Here is an 18,948-nt window from a genome sequence, read left to right as displayed (position 1 = left end):
ATGCTATAATATACATACATGTACATATATAATTAAATTATTTATGCTATAATTTAATTAAACAACACTTTTTATGCTATAATATACATACATGTACATATATAATTCAATTATTTATGCTATAATTTAATTAAACAACACTTTTTATGCTATAATATACATACATGTACATATATAATTCAATTTTTTATGCTATAATTTAATTAAACACTTTTTATGCTATAATATACATACATGTACATATATAATTCAATTTTTTATGCTATAATTTAATTAAACACTTTTTATGCTATAATATACATACATGTACATATATAATTCAATTATTTATGCTATAATTTAATTAAACAACACTTTTTATGCTATAATATACATACATGTACATATATAATTCAATTTTTTATGCTATAATTTAATTAAACAACACTTTTTATGCTATAATATACATACATGTACATATATAATTCAATTTTTTATGCTATAATTTAATTAAACACTTTTTATGCTATAATATACATACATGTACATATATAATTCAATTATTTATGCTATAATTTTATTAAACAACACTTTTTATGCTATAATATACATACATGTACATATATAATTCAATTTTTTATGCTTTATTCCATATTTTCTTTTGTCTTCTCCAAGACTGGATGTCTATGAAACTCTGCCACTGGGAGGCGTTAAAATCCCTGCCTTGAATTTGCATGGCACGCATATGAACCTTAATTCTCATCATGGAAAACTACCACATCAAATGAGAATTAATTCTTCTTTTAAACTATGTTATTTCAAAATACTTTTTTCTTATGTGATGAACACACACACATTCATTTTGCTTATACGATTTAATGACTGTTTTTCTCTCAGAAAATAATCACATTAATTCCAAGTCACGTGTGACACTCTGTTCATAAAAAATCAATAATTTTAAACTGCATGCTATTCTCACGAAATCCTCATGTAACTAAACCTGCATAATGAACATTCATTACAAGAAAACACTTAGGTTGGAACGATTCTAATTAATATTCCTAACACGTAAACAAATGTTGTTTCATGTTAAGACAGTGATTTCGAGTTTTTTGTCAAATATTATTTTCTGGAGTTATTTCTATATTTTTATTTTATGTATGTGAGGATGTGATCTGGTGACATCCTTCTATTAATTGGTGATTGTGTTAAATTTACCTTTAACAGTCCTGTGGATACCCTACTACTTTCGACTTCAAGTGATTCTTGCGCCTCCAACCTCGGTCCTAAAAATTGATAGATCTCGATTATGAATTAGTGAACACTGATTCGCACGCTTACAGGTTTAACCCCTTGTTGACTTGACACGTAATGAGGTATTTGTTTCACTTGAAATTCAATATTTCACTCTGCCTGTTTTACAAGTATTTTAATGGTATGTGCTCCGACGAACTGCAAGCTCTTGTACCCCTTGGACGTAAATACCCCCGCCAAGCCCCCACCCCTACACAGATTCCTAAATGTAAAAAAGCCTTCTACTGTAATAGTTTCTTCCCCAGAACTGCTCTTTCGGGTTTCTGCTTCTCCAACTGTACTGACACGCAGAAGTTCAAATGTAATGTGAACAGGCATCTTGCTGCTCAACTCCCTACATAGTATTCCTGCAACTTATGTCCCTGATAGTAGCTCCCCCCCTCCTTACATCAAAGTGGCACTATGCCATTTTTGGGGTGACAAAAAAAAAATATATTTATTAGATGGCATGACGGATGGTGTAATGTGCAACACTGCAACATGTCCCTTTTTTGTCATGCAAAAATTAGAGGATATGTTTACAACATAAACTGCAATACTGCAACTGCATATCTGCACGATTACAGAGGAGGGCCGTGGCCCGTGAGATCGTAATGCCGATTTTTACAGAGAGATGCCGTAAAAACAAACTTTATATCCTACCTTCATTTTGCCGTCGCTATTTATATGCAAAATTGAAACTTTCGCTCATATCTTAACTAAAGATAGTAATGGTTTAGACGGGCCCCTGTAGTAAAAAAAACAAACAAAAAAACTAAACAAATGTATTTTTTATGACCTGCCTTAGCAGCGTAGCATAAACACTCCCAATCACCCCATGTTAAGAACGGCTTTCGAAATACCCCAAACCTCCATATGTTAAGAACGGCTTTCGAAGTTGAGGGGTGTTTATTCCGAAAACCGTTCTTAACATGGGGAGGTTGAAGTATTTATAATACGCTGGGGTACGTCGTAAAAATTTACCCAAAACAGAAACTAATACTTACTTGTTATTTTAAGATGCGTTTCCACTGACTTATTTGTTTTCAAACGAGTAAACAAATTTACTGAAAACGTCAAAGCGGTGAAATTAAATTTGGCGACCGGAAAAAAGCAGGTTCGCAGAAAATAAAATTAGAGGAAATTTAAAGACGTCGTTTCGAAACAGCGCTGATTTTAATAAATATTACAAGTAAATTATTATTATTATCATTATTATTATTATCATTATTTTATTTATCTCAATATTGGGTAAACACGCATATTAACCAACTGGAGACATTGCTTCGTAACACCTAATACAAAATAGACGGTGTCAGTGAATTTGGCGTCCCGTCGAAATATCATTTCAAATTCTTGAGTAAAATCGCCGACTTTTTACGCAATATCACCAACATTATTATTTCGTGTCTAACTTATAATTGTGTATAATTTTTATGAATGCCGAAAGACATTAAATTGAATAAGGGATTGCGAATTTTTTCTATTGTTTATTGTATTAATTTTATTAATCAGAGACTTCCGTATATTTTTTTAAATAGGCAGTAAAATCCAATTTACACCCCCCCAGAAATAAAAAATCTTAGTTGTAGTTAAATTTACTATTTTAAAATTGCCACTAGTCAATTTTTTTTTTATATTATATGAAAATATATATAAAAATTGAAAACCCTTACACAAAAATCTGTTTAAAACTTCATATCGTGGAATATGGAAATTTTATTCTATTTAAATCTTTAAAAAAGTAATTATTTTTTTAGAATTTTTTTTTTGTTATAATTCAACAAATTATATTATATGTTATTGAGAAAAAAAAGTTGAATTTTTAAAAACATAATATTGATTTTAATCCATTTTTTTTTTATATTTACAACTTCAAGATACGTGAAATAAGTAATAGGTTATATATATATGTTGCGGGGCCAGTTAGTTGCCCGGGGACAATCGACCCAACAACTAACAAGGTAGACACAGGCAAAAAGTAAACAGCAAAAAGGCAAAGAAGAATGACAGACACAGGTTGTTTGGTTAAAGACGAGGGTTCGCATTTTATTTGTAAAGGAAGCGAAAAATCGTATGATATGGATGCTGGTTGTCTGGAAGGTCGCACGTCACTGGAGGCTAAGGTCTGGACGTCTGGAGCAAGTCCGCTAGACATAGCATAGTCCAGGGTTGCTCGCTGGGCCTGGAACGATTGGCTGGACGTCAGGGCGATCCTGAATGGACGGTGGACACTGAGAACATGGGGTCATTGTTAAGGAACGGACGACACTGAAAACGCAGGATCAGTGTTAAGGAACGGACGACACTGAGAGCATAGGATAAGTATTAAGGAACGAACGGTCGGTAGGGAGCCAGGTGCAAGCGAGGTTGCAGGTGAGGTTGCAGGCCGGAGGAGCAAGGTCACAGACCGGAGGACCGAGGTGCAGGCGAGGTTGCCAGAAAGCTGCAGGAGGAGCTGGAAGGCGCAGGAGTGAGCTGGAGGCACCAAGGGCTGGAAAGGCTGCGGGAAAGAGCAGGAAGCTGCTGGAGTGAGCAGGAAGTCGCTGGAGACTGGAAGTGAAGTTCACTGCTGGTAGGTCTCAGGAGGTAAGCAGTAGTGAATCGCATTAGTAGAAAAACTTATTAACTCTGATAAGGACTGGTTGAACTGCTGCTGAGATAGCTGCTACCACTGCTGGAATCCTTTGGCTGGTGGATTCGGTGGACGTGACTGATAGTGTCAGTCGTTGCTTCGGGAGCCTCATCCCACTCCCAGCCAGGACTGGCGCATGGCCGAAACTTGCTAGTTGGGCCGAGTCTGGCTGTATTCATTTAGCCAGTGTGATGTTAGAGGCATCGCTCCCAATAAGAAAAAAAAAAAAAAAAAAAAAAAAAATGTCTAATTAATTCCAGAACGAAATTTATGCAATCAAAAGTTGCTTGGGAGTTTTTGATTCCATTTAAATTAATTCCGTCTTAAAAGTAAAAAGTCGATTGCCTGAATTATTAGCGTTTTGTTTGATATATTTGAATTCCAACACGCGTAGTGAAGTTGAAGACAAAAAGGGAAGGTGAATGTATTCATTGAACCCGAATATTGTTCATACGTCTAGCTAGTGTTAGCCAATCGCGTCCTTTGTTTAAGGTAAGGGAAGGCAAAGAGAACAGCGGGGGGTAAGAAAGAAAGAAAAATGGAGGCGGTGATTTGAAACCACAACATATATCTATCTGTAAGAGCCACTACTTGCAAGAGTGTCAATTCATTAAAACAAACATTGCCGAGTAAAACTCTAGAGGCGTGGCTGCATTGATAATGTTGTCCCATGTGGGCGTTTGAGGTGGTCATAAATTATTATATCACTAGCGGTGGGTGGTAGAGGCTTGCCCAATTGTAAAGTATACTTAAATATATTTTAATTCATACAGATTTCGTATTTATTATTACAGAACCAATTCTCTGTTGAATATTACATTGTACCTAATATATAATACTGATTTCAAAAGTAAAAAAAAAAAAAAAAAATAACTTGCGTACCATTAGCTAGAATCCAAACCAAAACCCAGACAAAAAAAAAAAAAAAAAAAACAATAAAAAAAAAAATAACAAAACAATAAAAAAAAAAATTAACAAAACCCAGACATTTAGCATTCTAGTCACATTCCCTACCGTTTAAATTATCGACAGATAGATAAGAAAGATTTAAAATTAAACTACTTCAATCTATGAATGAATTTGCACATGCGCAAAAGTAATAGAAATATGTCAGTAAGTTGAAATTAATAATTTGCATTTCAACTTGCCGACATATTTTTGTACGCATTATTCATCCATCCAAACAAAGATTCTAATCATCATAAACTATATTTTTAGTATGATTCGTATTTCCTGTCAATTTCAGTGCTATGTGACCAGTAATTTAAGAGTTTATCGGTTAAATATTTATTAAAATTTTGAAATGTTAAGAACTGTGCGTTGGTTATGTGAGATTAGCGCCAGAGATGTGAATTCCATTATAGAATATTTGTTTATTTTCACAAAATTGTGTTGTAATTTGGCTTTCAAGCGCACTTGATGCGTATTTTATTTTATTCAAATTAAATCAACGTTTCTATAATGGAACTCACACGCCTGATGTTAATCTCATGTAGCCAACGCAGTTCTCAACATTTCAAAATACAACTGCTGAGAGAGAACACATAGATCTTTTCTATTAACTTTTTTTGACAACATTACAATGTGGCGAGAAAGAAGAAGAAAAAAAAAAACCCAAACAAAATAATGAGGATGAAGTTTGACTCCGAAATATATTTAAATCATAAATGTCAAACAAGTAAAATATTTGTTTATTTTGATAAAATTGCGTTGTAATTTGGCTTTCCAGCGCACTTAATGCGTATTTTATTTTATTTTATTTTTTTATTAACACTGAAATTAATTTTGATTTAAAATTTTTACAAATCAATATTTTATAATATTTTTTTAACAGGTGGCGAAAATAAAATGCAAACTTGTAATTTTATTTTGTTTTGCTTACCTAATTTAATTTGTTGATATTGCGAAATAAAATTTAATCGGCTAGTAATTTCGAAATATAACACAAGTGCATTATTAAGTAATGGTGCAACTTTACTATAGTGTGTGGATCTGCAAATCATGTATTTTCGAACAAAGGTATTTCAAGGAAAAACATTAATACGCACCTACATATCATATCGAAATTAGTATAAATTCCAAAATTTACAAAACATGAACAATATTAAAAAAGTATCGTATTTAGGTTCTGTCTACTTTTTAAAAGAAAACTTGGAGCAGTATATCAATTATTATTTATTTGATTGGGGGGGGGTGCGGTTAAACCGGCTAATTTCGAAAATATGAACGAATTTGTTAATATTATGAAAAAACAATTTTTTTTTTCATAAACTGTTTCGGCAATTTCCGAGAATAACTTCATTCAGTCCTGGTGGAAACGAAGTATTTTTAAAACTTAAAATCGTTTCATTTTTCAATTGAGCATTTTAGCATCTTAAATTATTTCTTTAAAAATATGCTTATATTTGTTTACTCAATGCTAGTTATCTCCCCCTAGATTCCACCCCGTTGTCATAATCGCCTATGTTATCAATATATTTGAAACTATTAGGTCGCCCGACGTTGACCGGTCATAAATACGCATAAATATTATATTTTAATTAATACAGATTTCTCATTTATTATAAACAGCAATACTGTAGGCATTAAACATATTGTTAAACTTCTTAAAAAAAAAATGAAGTAAAAAAAGAAAAAGGAAAGAAACGGATACATGTGCATACGACGAGTATTATGTTTTTATTTTCTAAACGGTTCACTTCTTGCAGTGATAAAAAATTACTCGAACTGAGATAGAAACCAAAGCCTAAAGACAATGAGCCAAGCTCAGCTTGATACGATTTTATAAAGTGTTTTGAACATACTTATCCTTAACATAATGAATCTGTCATGCAAACTGTTCACGCATGCGCATTCGTGAAACAGCAATCAGATAAAAATCAGACGATCCCCATGTATCAATTTTTCAATTTTGACCACTTAGCAGCCCCTTTTATCCGGATGAAAAGTGATTGAAAATTTTTTCACATGTCTGAATACTTTGTATATCAAATTTCATGTCTGCAGATAAAAAATTCGTTGAGTATATAGGTTGAGAAGTGTCCTCACAAACACACACATTCTCACCTTTATAGAGGTATAGATTAATTAATATATATATATATATTATATATATATTATATATATTATATATATATATTATACATATATATATTATACATATATATATATATTATACATATATATATATATTATACATATATATATATTATACTATACATATATATATTTTCTTGAAAAAGGATTTCGGCCTCAACAGAAAGATGTTCAACAAAATGTTTAACCATAAAATTTACCAAAAACTATTAATATTAAACTATAAAAAGAAAGATACTAGAATTTAAGCAAAAAATATTTTATTTCAACTCAATCAGATGTGCCTTATGCACTAATAAAAATGCAATTGGCATTTTGTTGAACTTTTTAAGATTTTAAATATTTATAAATTTTCTCATTATAAAAAACGATTATTATATTGATTATAATTTTTTGACAGAAGAAATAAAATGAATATAAAACATTAGAAGAACAATGCAAAATTATCCAATTATATCAATAAATATTAGTAAATTGTGTAAATAAATCTTGAAAAAAATGATTATTTAGTAAATTGATTTTAATTTATTGTTCATTTAAAAAAATATTCAAATATTTAAAATCACTTAATTGTCAGCACATTTTTTCATTATCAAAAAAGATTATTGGATTATTTTTAATTTGCAAAATAAAAACCGGCAATGAAAAAATCGTAAATCAGCAAAAATTAATAAATTGTTTCATTATAAAAAAAATATTTATATACTACAGATATAATCTATGTTTAATTAATTTTAATCAAGTAAAACAAATGTTTTCTTATCAATAGCATTGAAATAAAACAATCGTTTTTATTATGATAAAATGTAATGAATTCGCTGATTCTGGATGTTTTAACTGTACTTCTATCTTTCCAAATTAAAATTAATCTAATAAATGTATTATTATGACAAACTTTATTGATAATTTAGTGACTTTAGATTTTTCTTATGATTTAAAAATTTGTCTTCTAATGTTTTTTATGCAATTCATTTTATTTCTTCTGTCAAAAAATTATAATCAATATAATAATCGTTTTTTATAATGAGAAAATTTATAAATATTTAAAATCTTAAAAAGTTCAACAAAATGCCAATTGCATTTTTATTAGTGCATAAGGCACATCTGATTGAGTTGAAATAAAATATTTTTTGCTTAAATTCTAGTATCTTTCTTTTTATAGTTTAATATTAATAGTTTTTGGTAAATTTTATGGTTAAACATTTTGTTGAACATCTTTCTGTTGAGGCCGAAATCCTTTTTCAAGAAAATACCTAACTTTTTAAAATTCTATTCATCAACAACATAAGCAACAATAAAAATAATAGAATTATATTTATTAATTAATAGAACATGCTAATGATCACAGGAAAAGTATTACATAAAAAAAAATTTACAGAAATTTTTTTAAAATTCTGAATTTAAGTGATTCATAAAAGTGCTATCGTTCGCCTGCAGGGATACAGTTATAGCCCCATACCACGCTGATTGGGAGGTTAGCACTCAAGTTTTTGCTATTTCGATTGGATATATGGTCTGATTTTTCTCAATTATTTGTTTCTTTTATATTTTTCCAAAGAAATGCCAATATTGATGGACGACATTTTGGAATGAAAATTAAAATTATATGAAATATTGGTGTCACTGATAATATTTCACTTGTTATTATTCTAAATAATGCAAGTAAAATGCCCAAATCGGCTTTCATAAAAGTGAAGAATATCTGGTTTTACAATGAAATTTCTGCAAAAAAAATTTATTGAAATATATAATTTCGGAATTAATTCATTGAGGATCGTAATTTTAAAATAAAAATCTATTTGTTTGAACACACACATATTCCATTGCAGTAGAAAACATTCTAGTGGCTTTTTCAAAATGCTCAGTATTTTGTTGACAATATTTGCGAATTGAAGAGTCAGTTTTGAGATAAATTTTGAATTGCTTGAGTGTAAATAAAATTGTTGTTTTTTTAACTCTAGTATCTTCCTTTTTAGAGTGTAATATTGATCAATAGTTTTCAGTAAAATAATTTTCCTGTTAAAATTTTATAGTACATTTATCTCTTGAAGCAGAAATCTTGTCTCCAGTTTAGTTATGATTCATAACAGTGCTATTGTTCGCCTGCAGAGTTACAGTTACAGCCCCATGCCATGCCTAGGTGATGGTTGAATTTTAAAAGCGAAAACCACCACTATTTATTTCTATTGAATGTATGACCTTGTTTTTATCAAATGTTTGCTTCCTTTATATTTTTTCAAAAAAAATGCCAACAATATTGGACATTTTGGAAGGAAAATTGACATTACTAGAAAAGTTAGTGTCACTGACAATATTCCACTTATTATTATTTCTAACAATGCAAGTATAATGCCCAAAATCGACTCTATTCAAAGTGTGCAGAATAGCTGTTTTTACTTTGAAATTTGTTCCAAAAATATTTTGTTTTTTTGTACTGAAATTCATAATTTCAGCATTAATTCGCCGAGGATTATAATTTTCAAACATAAATCTATTTATTTGAACACACAAATATTTCATTGCAGTAGGAAACGTTCTAGTGACATTTTCCAAGTGCTCAGTATTTTGCTGACATTTGATACAATGTTTGAGCACTGAAGCATCAGTTTTGAGCAAACTTTTAAATTGCTGTCGACCATCAGTAGGATGAAGTTGAATAACTAATCTCTGTGGTATTCCAGCAATCTGCAAGGTTTGGAACCCACAGCCAACTTTAAAGGTGCAATTACATTCACTATCTTGTAGTCTTTGGCAGTTTTGTTTGTGTATTCTAAGACATTTCATCACTTTACTTTCTTCAAAAGTGAATAATTGTTTGGCACTGTCAGGGCACTTGTTTATCAAAGATTCCCAAAATGCAATAGCACATTCTTGTTGGCCACTATTAAAAACGCCTCCGATTGATTCTCTAAGATCAGCAACACTGTGAGTGCCAGGGACAAGCAATCTTTTTAATTGCTGAATTGGCAAATCAATGTTTGGAATGCTTTTAATGATGTTAGACAACAAAGGAAGGTGGTAAATTGTCTGAACAATACTGTTAGCAAAACAAGCATTTCTTTCATTGATCAATTTGAGGTCCAAATTATTTTGAGAAATTGAATTGTCTATTTTCAGCCATTTTCTATTTGGACTATTATGTTTTTGCTTCAAATCATGATCTATAACGATTGTTTTTTTTCGTTTATAAGTCTGTTTGTACAATGACAAACTTTGAGGCTTAACAGAACAAGGAGGAAGCGGTGGCAAATCAACCCTGTCTCTTTTGGCCCTCAATCTATTATATTCAGTCCATGCACTTTTGTTACACATGGTCAATTTATGAGGGTCAAGGTCGATCAAATAGACATTGCACAGCTTTCTAGCACGTGACAAAGCTACATAGGCCATTCCATCTGAAAAGACATCAGATCCCAAGTCAACAATGATACCATCGACTGAAATACCTTGGGTTTTGTGGACAGTTAAAGCATAGCTGAGTGACAAAGGTATTTGAGATCTAGTCACAAAGAGGCCACGAGAAAGTTCATAGTCAGCTTGCACAAATTCAACATTGACTGCATGATCCATATGATCAAATTTTACAGTCACAGCAACAACTTTGCCATCTTTCATTTGTATTTCAGTGACTGTACCCATTGTACCATTGCAAAGTCCTTTTTCGATATCAATATTCCGACGCAACATGCATCTAGCACCAATTCCAATTTTAAGCACAGTTTCAAGTCCAGCTGTGTCAGAAATCTTTTTAAGTTTAGAAGTTTTTGGTGTCTGTTTTGATTTTTTTTTTGTTACGGTTTTTTGTCTTAAGTTGGAATCAGTTGCTGAAATTTCAATGATATGAATATTATTTTTTTTCAACATTTTATAATTCACTTCCTCAGCAGATTCATTTGTGGGTACAATGCAAATAATATGCATTTTCTTTTGCAAATTTTGCAAAAGATCAGTAACTTGATCAATATTTGCTTTTTGTTTAGGATTGATTCGATGCCTTTTCAAGATCTCAATATCCTGATCAGTTGGTGACCCAAGTCTTATTCTGTTAAGAATATTAACAAAGTTTTCATTGTCATCTTTTTGTCGCATATTTATGGTCAATTCATCATAATCGAAATATGACCACAAATTTATACCAGCAATTCCCAAATTTGATTTTCTAGCATCTTGAATAGATATTTTGGAAAATACAGGTTTTTCATTAACAGGTGGAAGCTGGAATAAATCACCAAATGCAACAATTGACATGTTTGCAAATGGATACACTTGTTTCCTAATATCACCAAAAACATCTTGCAAACGTTGGTGAATAAATGCTAATTGCAAGTGACTAACCATGCTTATTTCATCAATAATGAATAATCTCGCATATCCAAGCATGGTTCTCAAACTTTTTATTTTATCCTTTGATAATGGTTCATATTTAGGTGTAGAACCATGCTGCACATTTAGTTGAAAGACTCTATGGCATGTAGATCCTTTCAAAATGTAAGCACTGACACCAGTAGGAGCACAAATAACTACACTGGGTCCATTGATGGCAGGATATGTGAGAGTAATTTTATCTGCCAGTGCATTGATCAGAAAAGATTTGCCCACACCCCCAAAACCACTAATAAATTTGAGAATTTGTGGACAATCGTCACAATTGCACCTGTGAATAGGGTTTTCCTCATTCCAATGAAGATTTTGTTGCTCAAGTTTGGAAATAATTTCATTATAAATTTCTTTTTGAATGAAATTCAATTTTTGCTCATTTTCTAAAACTTGAGCTTCAGTGACATGTCTGATTTGAGGCATATTTAAATCAGCTTCATTTTTATCTGCCTCTTTAGCCATATTAGGATCGCAATCAATTTGATCATCATCAGCGTTATTTTCATTTGCATAATTTTTAGATTTTTGCTCTATTTTTTTGCTTATTTCAATAGCATCTTTAATTTTTTTCTTAATACTTTCATAATTTGTCATTTCAGACAAATATGGAGCATTTTGATAAAATGATTGCTCATATGATTTACAGCCATCAAGTAAATCAATTTCTTCTTGGCGCCAAGGTTTGAACAGCATCAACAAATTGTGATAATATCGTTCTTTTGTTTCAGAAGTCAATCTCACATTTGGCGTCTTTATAGCTTTTTCTTTCACTTTTTTTAAAAAGCCATGATTATTTCGCAGCTTCAATGAAACTTTCTCATCATCATTTGTGGAAGCATTCATTGTTCTTTCATAGTTTCTCGCAACATAGTACAAACTTTTATTTTCCATAGAATCAGGTCTATTCGGGTACCATGTTTCAACCATATTGCCATAATACAAATCTGTAGAATCAGGCTGCATTTGATCCAATTCTTCTTGTGGCAAAAATCTGCGGGTTCTATATTCAGGTATATCAGCACCGACCCACATTACAGTTGCAGAAGCTCCAAACAAGTGATGTCCCAACAGCTTATCAGCAACTTCATAAGCTCCTGAATCTCTTTTGGACAATGTATAAAGACCAGCGCTTTTGCATTTACCATAAAATGATTTTGATTGGTCCAATGACCACACACCTTCAGTCTCAGATGTTTCATATTTAGTCTGATAGCTGGTGATGTAATGGTTCAGAATCATTGAATTGTCAGAAATGTACTGCAAGTCAATATTAGACTCCCACATCATCAAAATAGCTGGGTTGTAAGCATTAATGTACTGCTCTTGTGAGCTTCTATTCAAATTATACAATTTTTTAATTTTTTTGCCACATTTATGTGACCTAACACTTTCTTCAATTGTGTTAAATTTGAAATTTCCAGCAGATTTAGGAAATCCATAGCGACAAATTGTGTAAAATTTATTTCTGACAAATTTTTTACGGTAACATGATCCACCACAAGTGTGTCTTTGCACTTTATTCACCAAATAGGCTAATTTAGGTGATTTAAAATGGTTGGGAAGTTGACAAGTAATAATAGATTCAATGAAAGTTTGGACTATTTTGTGTGAATCTTTGTCAGTCTCATCAAAAATAGGAGCATCTTTGCAGTACACTTTCATGTGTACATGAGGAGTGCCTCTGTTTTGATACTCTAATCGCCAAAAATAATGGGCAACTTCAGTCAGAGGGCCGTTTTTGTCAAGTATGACAATCTTCAAAAATGATGTGAATCTATGATAAAAATGTTCACTGACTGCCACAATATCATCATTATTTATTTGTCCAAATTTTTTAGTTGTATTATTCAACTTTTCAAGAAATTCGTGCAAATCTTTGAAGATATATTCATTGCAAGACAGTGTCAAAAAGAAAGTGGGTACTCCATAACACTCATCAAAAGCTTGCAAATCCGTGTATTTTCGAGCCCAAAATTCCTTAGATCCTCGCATATTTGCCATCATCATCGACAAATTGCCTTCCAGTTGCTTATCATTATTTGTCAATCTTTTTTTCAGTTCAGCAACTGTTATTTTTGGCATTTTTGCTGTTTTCATTATAGCATAAATACCAGCATCAATGGCTCGTTTATCAGCTTTATCGGCAGAAAACATAAAATATTGAATATTTCTTCTGAATCTAGGATCACAATGGTTCAATCGATTTCTGATGTACATGTATGGTTTTACTTTGCCATATGGACGTTCATTTGAAAACATTCCAAATCTACCTCTTGTGAACAAATCAGGAAAACAAAACAATTCCAATAATGGGTCATTGTCAGTTAGTAATACTCCTTCAACTCTTTTTTGCCTGAAAATCGTCAAATCCTTTTCAGGTGGCAACATTGGTTGCATTTCAATGAGCGTGTGATGCTCATATGAAATCTGAGCCCCAGTCTGAGTCAGAAAATGATCCATTTTCAGACTATCATTTCGCCCAGTGCATGTGACAATTTCATCCAAGTTGGCATTTCGATCAATTTTAATGTCATTGTACAAGATATTGTTGTTTTTCAACCAATCCAAAGCTTTGAGAACTTTATCCATATTAACCAATGAGCGCCAAATAATATTTTTTTTGTTTGGCAATGTATCAACTATAATTTCAAGTAATTTATGATCATTGTTTGGCAATGTATTCATAGCATGGTTGATAGTTGTTTCCATTGGCATTGGCAAATGACTAGCTATTCCTCTGATAGCTGGGATCAACTGGCTTTGCAGTCCTTTAAACTTGTATGGCACCAATTTAATTATATTCATAAAGCATTTGGCTCTTTGAATAAGAAGACTTTCATACATATTCAAAATGGAGATTTCAGGTGGGATGTGATCAACTTGAAGACCATTAATCGATGCCAAATTTGGTACTTTTTTGTATGTTATCATATCCGATTGACATTTTTTGCATACAATACATGGTAATGTGTAATTTGCTTTAATAATGTTAAGTATTGTTTGAGATTTTATTTTATCCCAGTTGTCCCATTCATGCAATTCTGAATCTTTTTTGCGCATTTTGCAAATGTCACAATGATTTATTTTAAAATCATAAATTGCCTTTTGAAATTTTTTAAACAAATTGGCATATTTTGTTGTTACATAAACCTCAGTGTGAAATTCATTTTCATTTGAAAAGGATTCATTGTAAAGGTCAGAAATAGTAGCATCTCTGCTAACCTGGTAAATTAACTCAGTATATAATGACCAGTCACCTTCAAGTATTGCGATGTCATATTTGTTAAGCCATGTTCCAATCGACAATAATCGATATACTTTTCTGATCACTGTTCTCAGGTGTTGCGAGTGTGGTGACAAGAGTTTCAGCAGGGCCAGCTTGTCCGTGCAATCACTTTGGCCACAGCAATAAATTCTATCAGAATGCATACCTTTGCAACTTTGGAAACTATCCAATTTCTTCCTCATTTGAGCAATTGTCAAATTCGGACTCAAATCAGACAAATTGTTATGCAATCTTTTAGCATATTCCAATTTCTGAGCTGAGTCTGGACAGCCATCTTCGATTCTACACAGACGAGTCATTGATATTCTGTAGTCACTGTTATTAATTTGATTTTCATTGTTTTCATTTATGGGGACTTCAAATGTGTTTAATTCACTGCAATCACATTCTTGGCAATGCATAAATTTAAAATTGTGTCTTGACAACTGAGCCAATGGCACATATTCATATTTGCTTTTATCGCAAAGAAAGTGCTCATTGGTGAAGCAGTGGAACAAATTATTGCCCCAATAAGTCTGCAGACCGTCATTGTTGGCTTTTTCTACATAAGAGTGGATGCATCTGAAGTACTTCTTCAATTGGTTGATCATGAAGTTTCTCATGCCAACTCCTTCAATATATTTCTTGTTGACAGTGCTGAATGCACTTTTATTAGCCAATCTGCGTTCCTGTAGGTCTGTTATATTCTCTTTGACAATATTTTTGTATGACATAATCATTTTCCGCATTATAATCATTTTTTGCATTAATTCATTATAACATCTTCGTCGTTTTTTAATTTGTCTCATATTTCTAATCAGAATGTGTCGATGAAAATTAGCATCTTTGCTTGACATTTCGAATTTGCAAGTAAATTTAGATGCTGTTTTTCTATGTTTATTTTTATATTTGCTATAATATGCTTTTGCACAAATTTTTTCTCTATTTTTTTTATAATATTGGGCCATTTTCGCATGCATTTTTTCTCTATTTTTATTGAAATATTTTTTATTTGACTCTTTTTGCTTTTTTTATAAGTATCATTATTTACCGCCTTGAGTTTTTTTTTATAATTCTGAACTCTTTGTTTTATTTTATCTTTATTTTTTCTATAATATTCAGTTTTTCTAGCTTTTTCAGCAATTTTATCATATACTTTTTTATTGCCATCATTTGCATTGGTGTACTCCATTTCATTTTGCTTATCAATAGGTCCTGGGTTAATTTCGACTCCACCAATGATCAGAAGCATCAGAATAATAGATCTGTTTTTATGCATAATGTAGCATTTATTGTGATAACGAGGCTTACATTCGAAATGAATTATGCAATTTTTAATTGTGAAATATAATTTCTATTTCATAAAAGATATATTTTAATTAAATTTTATCTTGTTCACAGTGAAAATAGAAAAAATATAATCACATATTACATTTTTATAATTATGAACATAAATACAATTTTAATGACTTTGCAATGCAATATAGTTGGCAAAAATATGTCAATTATGTGCAAATTGAACAAGAAACGAGTCAGAAAATGTATAAAAATGGTCAAACAAGTGGTAGGAGTGACAAGCCTTATGCAGTGTCTTGACAAGCTTGAGTTGTCTTTTCCTGTTCTGAGTGCCCTCACTCTCAGAAAGTCTGTTCTTGGCGATATTCTTCCTCTCTTTCACTTGCTTTCTCCTTGCTCATATCTCTCTCTGTTTGTTCCTGAACAATCTATCACTCAGGCTTTCTTTTACTTTGACTCGATCCTTCCTTTTCCATTACAATCTTTTATATTCCCTCCTGCGTCACTCTCTTTCTCTCTAATTAACAGTCTGAGTCTCTAATTGTCACTTTGTAGTCTCAAGTCTCGGATGATCTGAATGAGCAATATAAAAAAAATAAAATAATTAAATTAGTCAACAATGAATAGTAGAGAGAACTGAGAAGTATTGAGAGTACTATTGAGAAGAAGAAGAATCGGTCAGGGAGGTGGAAAATAGGGGCAGTGAAAGGGGGGTGGGAACATGACGAAGTGAAAAAGTGGAGGAATAGTGACGTTGAGGTAGGGGAATGGGGAGAGTGATAAATAGATTGTAGAAAATGAGGGGGGGGCGAATGTATAGTAAGGGTGTGCAGTAGTAATATATACATACATGTGGGAAGTTTAGAAAACATTTTTTTTTACTATGTAAATCTATATAATGATTATTGTCGTAATATTACTTCTTGTTAATTTTGTACTTAGGTAAAAATGTGCTTCTGCATTTATGTTACCGTTGTTACACGAGTATTTGTTACACCCTTATAGTAAAAATGTTGGTGATCATGCACTTATTGTACCTATTTACTATGCCTCCCCACGGGACAGAGTTAGACACCAGGGTCGTTTTTTAACGCGGAGAAAAGGTACAAAAATAAAAATTGTCTCAGTCGTGACAGATTTCTCCTCCACCGAAAGAGAACATGAAATGGAAGTGCAGCATCTGAAGAACAGATGCACTAATTGTAACACACTATTATTTTCTTAATAATGAGGTTAGGACATTACGTCGTCGCCGGCAAACTTGCGAAGAAACGATAAGAAATATCGAAAGACAAAAACTGGCTGTAACATATTCTTGCATTATTTACAAAAAGTTGTAAATAATGCAAGAAAATGTTACAGCCAGTTACAAAATTAAAAATGATAATAATATATTCATAATATATTCTTGACAGGCCACAAAATCACCGCAATACCACATTTACTCCGGGGAGGGGGGGTCCTACGTAAGTCCCAGGAATTTGTATAAACGAAGTTTAACCAATTACGCATAACTATAAAAGAAAGTAAGAATTTTATTGACACAGCATTTGTAAACAAACAACAAAAAAGTTGTAAATAATGCAAGAAAATGTTACAGCCAGTTAAAAAATTAAAAATGATAATAATATATTCATAATATTCTTGACAGGCCGCAAAATCACCGCAATGCCACATTTACTCCAGGGGGGGGGTCCTACGTAAGTCCCAGGAATTTGTATAAACAAAGTTTTACCAATAACGCATAAATATAAAAGAAAGTAAGAATTTTATTGACACAGCATTTGTAAACAAACAAACAAAAAAAAAAATAGTACGCTTACCTGTTTTAAATAATGCAAGAAAATGTTTCATGTAAGGAGCTCTGCACCGCAGACATAAATAAACAACTTTACGGATGTGTGTTTGTTACAATTTAACGTCTGCTCATTCGGTAATAGTCGGTAATTTTCGGTGGGCGGTGGTGAGCATGGATGGAAATGCGGGATTTAAACTAAATTAATTTAGCAATGGTATTAATGTAACGGATAATCAAAAATAGGGGAAAAATCAGTTATGTAATATTTTACACAAATACTGAACAGTAGCCCCCCCTCTCTGTCTGTCTGTCTGTCTCTCTGTCTCTCTCCCTCTCTCTCTGTGTCGCTGTTATTATGGTAGTACGAATAGTGGTTTGTTTATGTTATAGTGGTATAAAAGAAAGTAAGAATTTTATTGACACAGCATTTGTAAACAAACAAAAAAAAAAAAATAGTACGCTTACCTGTTTTAAATAATGCAAGAAAATGTTTCATGTAAGGAGCTCTGCACCGCAGACATAAATAAACAACTTTACGGATGTGTGTTTGTTACAATTTAACGTCTGCTCATTCGGTAATAGTCGGTAATTTTCGGTGGGCGGTGGTGAGCATGGATGGAAATGCGGGATTTAAACTAAATTAATTTAGCAATGGTATTAATGTAACGGATAATCAAAAATAGGGGAAAAATCAGTTATGTAATATTTTACACAAATACTGAACAGTAGCCCCCCCTCTCTGTCTGTCTGTCTGTCTGTCTGTCTGTCTCTCTCCCTCTCTCTCTGTGTCGCTGTTATTATGGTAGTACGAATAGTGGTTTGTTTATGGAAAACTCTTATGAAACTAAAATCCGGCAATTTTTATTTTTTTAATAACGGTATTAGTATCAAAATATCTGAAAATGATATCTTAAACTAAACAGAAGAATGTCAAGGTAATTATTGTACTATTTCAGAAAATGTTCAATAAGTATGTCTCAAGTAAATTAATTTTTTATTTTTTCCACCGGTACCCTACGTTGGATTACTCAATAGTAGTCTCTAAGTAACATTTTGTTTGTCTCGCAGTTACTTGCGAGACTAATATTATACATATATATATATATTATACATATATATATATTATACATATATATATATTATACATATATATATATTATACATATATATATATTATACATATATATATATATTATACATATATATATA

At 31.7% G+C, this 18,948-nt stretch overlaps 1 protein-coding gene across 2 annotated transcripts in view; it reads right to left on the bottom strand.

Moving 5' to 3' along the window:
* LOC145277789 (histone-lysine N-methyltransferase SETMAR-like) overlaps positions 1-18,435 on the bottom strand; it is a 24,184-nt gene extending 5,749 nt beyond the window's left edge. The window contains exon 1 of one of the 2 annotated variants that reach the window (XM_080129607.1): positions 17,765-18,435. In XM_080129607.1, the coding sequence (XP_079985733.1) occupies positions 17,765-17,795 (31 nt within the window). In that variant the 5' untranslated portion in view covers positions 17,796-18,435. Of the gene's footprint in view, positions 1-2,279; positions 2,562-17,764 lie in introns of those variants that run through there. The other variant, XM_080129617.1, reaches the window with a different exon arrangement.
* Between the last annotated feature and the right edge of the window lie 513 nt (positions 18,436-18,948).

This window comes from Euprymna scolopes, chromosome 1 (genome assembly GCF_053919585.1).
Source record: "Euprymna scolopes isolate OS-2025 chromosome 1, ASM5391958v1, whole genome shotgun sequence".
NCBI lineage: Eukaryota > Metazoa > Mollusca > Cephalopoda > Sepiida > Sepiolidae > Euprymna > Euprymna scolopes.
The sequence above is the reverse complement of the archived record's forward strand: the minus strand, read 5'-3'. Positions and strand labels throughout refer to the sequence as shown.